Source organism: Marmota flaviventris, chromosome 5 (assembly GCF_047511675.1).
Source record: "Marmota flaviventris isolate mMarFla1 chromosome 5, mMarFla1.hap1, whole genome shotgun sequence".
NCBI classification, from domain to species: Eukaryota; Metazoa; Chordata; class Mammalia; order Rodentia; family Sciuridae; genus Marmota; species Marmota flaviventris.
In genome coordinates this window covers 5,980,470-5,984,948 of record NC_092502.1, presented here as the reverse complement: position 1 = coordinate 5,984,948, position 4,479 = coordinate 5,980,470, and the positions used below count along the sequence as shown (strand labels likewise).

The 4,479-nt window shown below is 41.1% G+C and overlaps 1 protein-coding gene across 1 annotated transcript; it reads right to left on the bottom strand.

Moving 5' to 3' along the window:
• Positions 1-260: 260 nt before the first annotated feature.
• On the bottom strand, positions 261-1,199 carry LOC139705870 (olfactory receptor 2L13-like). The gene has a single exon (XM_071612767.1). It carries the CDS (start codon positions 1,197-1,199, stop codon positions 261-263), a length of 939 nt encoding a protein of 312 aa, XP_071468868.1.
• Positions 1,200-4,479: the final 3,280 nt, after the last annotated feature.

Genomic DNA, 4,479 nt, shown 5'->3' with positions numbered 1-4,479 from the left:
ATATTGAGTATTATATATAATATAAAATAATATAATATCAACCTTGTTAATGTTTACATTTGTGTTTTCAACTAAATAAATATATTAATTATTAATATAGATAAATCTATATAATAATCAATATTTACTTTGATTTTAAACATGTCACTAGAAATCTAATTATATGTAGAATTACATTATAATTCTATTGGTGAGTGCTGCATCGAGGTGCCCCAGTCTGAAAGGAGAAAAGCCATACAGAGGAGAAGGGACAGCCATGCTCACTTCTTCCTGGGGGAGAACATCCCACACACTCTTCCCATGGCCCCCAGCACCTCCTTGTTCCTCAGGCTGTAGATGATGGGGTTGAGCATGGGCGTGAGGATGGTGTAGAAGACAGCCATGTTCTTATCTTCTTCTGGTGAGCGGACATTCTTGGGACGGAGATAAGTGTAGACAAAAGGAGCATAGTAAAATGTCACCACAGTTAAATGTGTGGAGCACGTGGTGAAGGCCTTTTTTCTTCCCTCTTTTGAACGCATGTGGAAGACAGCAAAAAGGACCCGTCCATAGGAGGCCATGATGCCAAGGAAAGGAAGGAGGAGGACCAGGACTGCACTAAAAAAAATCATGTACTCATAGACCCAGGTGTCCATACAGACAAGAAGCAACATGGCTGGGATGTCACAGTAGAAATGATTGATGGTCCTGGTCCTGCAGTATGGAAGATGAAGTGTATACACAGTGTGGACTAGGCCATTGAAGGAACCTAGTGTCCAGGACCCCAAGATCATCTTCACACACATTCTTTTGCTCATATATATGTGATAATGGAGGGGGTGACAGATGGCCACAAAGCGGTCATAGGCCATTGAGGCGAGGAGTAAGCCTTCAGAACTTGCCATGGTCGCAAAGAAGAAGCTTTGTACACCACAACTCAAGAAGGAGATACTTTTCTGGCCAGAGAGGAAGTTGTACACCATTTTGGGGACTGTGGTAGAGATGTACATCAGGTCCATGAGGGAGAGCTGGCTGAGGAGAAAGTACATGGGGGTGTGGAGCCGCGGGTCCAAGAAAATGAGGGCAGTCATTCCTGAGTTCCCCAAACAGGCGAGAACAAACACAGAGATGATCAGGAGCAAGAGAAGTAGGCCAGTTTGGTTTTGGGGAAACAGCCCCAACAAAATAAAATCATTTGAAGTTTGGTTCCATTTCTCCATGAAAACCTAGTTCCTCGAATTCCTTGAAAGTAAGTAAAAAATAAAGATTGAACATTAAACATGAGTTGAAACAGTAAAAGAGAATAAAAATGAATTGCCTTTATTAGTGTTTGTTTAGAATTAATTGTAGTTTATTTTTTTCAATTTGTACCTTTTTCTTGAATTGATTTTAAGACCTGAATAGAATGTTCCTGCCCCAGTTCTCTCTGTATCCATCTCAGCACATCCTGGACACATACGTGGTCTTGCAATACAAAGCCTATACCAGGCTCAGGAAACCCAGTGAGGTAGCTGGAGCCTTCCTGCCTGCTGACTCTTGACAGGAGCATTCCTAGGACTATGCACCAGGCTCAGCCCTGGAGGAAGCCAGGATCCTGCTTTCCCAGCTCCCCAACTCAGCACTCAGGTTCACCACAGACATGGCCTGTGGGGCGCAGAAGTGCCCTGTGTGCTTGAGTCTGCATCCTCAGTGACCTCGCCTCCTCCACACCTTTAGTGCCTGCTCTCCCCTCCCCACTGGCACTGCTGCAGCTGAGTAAGCCAGGGTCTTCTCCCAGAGCTGTGCTGCTCACCTCCTAAACAGAAGCTGCTCTGCTGGTCCTAGAAGTGGGTCACCATCCAAATCATTGTTCTAACACTGTGAAGGTATTGTGTATCCTATACAATCCACGATGAATATATTATATTCTCTGTGTATTGTCTCTTCCCTATTAAGGTTTCCAATTTCTGAAATTCTAAAAACACATGGTTTTTCTCTGTGCAAGCAAATATCACATGATAAAAAAATCACATTAAAATAATATACAAGACTTTCATTCTAGTTTTCACAGCAGCAAACATAACTTCTGTGTTGATGGATTTACAACACTGGTTTTGATAATGGAAACACACACTCAGAGGCCTTTTCTGTGAATTAGTATGATAATTTAACTAATGAAATGTGAGAAGACAATTTTTAAAATAAGTTTGTAGTATATGTGTATTAAAAAGCAGAACATGAGAACTTTTTGTGGTACTTTTCCACTTCTTTTTATCCTCCAGGTTTAATTTGGTTGTTAGTACCAGGACATGAACACATGTTATTCCCTAACTTTATCTTCAGTGGTCCCATCATTTATATGGAGACCTATTTTTACATATAAATTTGCAGATACAATGAGTTTAAACTATCATACAATGTTTGACTTTGGTTGCTACATTAATTATCTTTTTTTTAAGTTGAAAGCTTTCATGCTGTCAGACAAGAGATGAGATTATTCACTTCAGTACCCCATTCATTTCTAATTAAATTTTAGGATCTGGGAAACTAGAGTTACATATGATGGTCTATTTCCATGGATGACCAGCAACTTTCTTTATTGGGTATTGGACCTTATTTCATGTGCCAGAATTTCTTGAAACCCCACTCTCTTGGTTACACTAACACCTGGGGAGCAATGCTTCTGTGACTACAAGGGTGTCAGGATGATGGTCTCCCTTTGTCATTTTACAGGGCATACGGCTCAAATACTTAGAGTTGAAAGAAATATCCTTTACTTTGCTGAACCCAACACATATCACTGCAGCAAGTGTAGGTGGCTGAGTTCATTTTGCAAAAGTTACAAGAAAGCAATAATAATTATTACAATGAGACTTAATGTCCTTGACAAAGAGTTACAGACAATCAGCCCATGACCAATAAGCCAAGGCTCAGCTAACTCACCCCTAACAACCACACCTGAGATCTGGGATGATGCTATTAACTGAGCACTTGTGTTTAGCACAGAGTAGGTCTCCCTCCCTTTTCTTCTCCTTTCAATGGAGAAGATTCAGAAATTCAGACCTTAAACGGAGAAGACCAGTAAAATGGAGATCACACTCCCAGAGAGCATCACATTCTGGAATTTTAACAGGTTCACATCCACTGATTTTACACTTAAATTAACTCATATGTTTTACAATTTGTTATGGCATGGCCTATTCTTTGTGCAAAGTAAATGTTTCTTTATGATAAGAAAACCTGGTCTCCAAAATATCTTCTTAGTTAAAGCTAACCCAAATCAACTTAGTACAATGATAGTATTTTGACTTATATCATCTGAAATCTGGGACTGGGTTTTGAGAGAAATAGAAATAGTTTTATTTACAACATTCCCACCAAATAGTCCATTGAATTCTTTAAAATGTCTAAACCACAAGCTGTGCTCACACTCTGCCAGGCTAAACAACTAGGTCCTGACACTGAGCAGCTGGCCTGGATCTCACCCAGCTCTCCTGATGTGAGGAGCCAAAGGCACCAGGAGGGAGTTCTCAGAACACACTCAGTGCCCACGGCTCCCACCTCTAGTATTCTCTTATGCTGAACTCTCAGAGCTCCTCACCTTGAGAGTTGCTTCCTTATTGCTTTGCTCAGTCATCTCCCTCTGCTCTTCCCTTGTTCCAGTAAAACAGACTCAAACATGCCACACTTACTTCTGGAGAGTGGACAGAAGGATGAACTGCTGCCTCTGATGCACAGAACCTTCCTCCTTCAAGCCTTACATGTCCTTCTTCCTCTAATGGATCCCCAGGGTCCAAGCCCATGGGAGAGAAACTTGGTCATTTCACCTGACTTTGCTAGCTTCGAGGTGAACTTGGTTGAAGTGTGGAATAAATCAGCCAACCCACTTAGCTGCTGCTCTCTCCTGCTGCCCAGAATTAGTCTCAAGAGGAATGAGCTCAGTCATTCCAGAATAGGATGAGGAGCTGTAGGGGTGTTAGGTAATGTCTACCAAATCCTTCTGTTTTGTAAGTTAGAACCTGAGGATCAACAAGAAACAATGTTGAGCTGGGTGATATCAGCAATAGTAGTGATACTATTACTCTCTTACACATGCAGAAAGATAATAAAATTATTTTTTTGAGAATATTAATGAAGACAGCAATTCTACAAAAGCATTCCTATATAGATGGTAATTACTGTTATAGATGTCAAAGTAGACACAAAACATTCATTCTAATGAGCACTCTTTGTTTTATCTGTTCAAGATTCCAGAAGAGTCACTTTACAGTGCTGTCAACTCTAGGTAGCTGAGGTTCATGCATGATAATTCCTCTTGCTGGTGGCCAGATGAAGCTGCAACCAGCTTTCTTAAGGACTGCCTCTGGACCTACAGAATCCAAAACCTAAAGCTTCCTGGTAAAATTGACCTGACTCCTGGTTCACTCTGCAAGGTCAGGACCCTCAGGATATTTCAGGTGGAGAAGAAAAAAAGGAATTTTAATTTCTGCTAAGCATGGTGGAGAGTGATAAGGATCTTAG

Bases quoted from the DNA above. Each gene is read 5' to 3' on its own strand.
- LOC139705870 (XM_071612767.1), bottom strand. From the start codon at position 1,199: ATGGAGAAATGGAACCAAACTTCAAATGATTTTATTTTGTTGGGGCTG.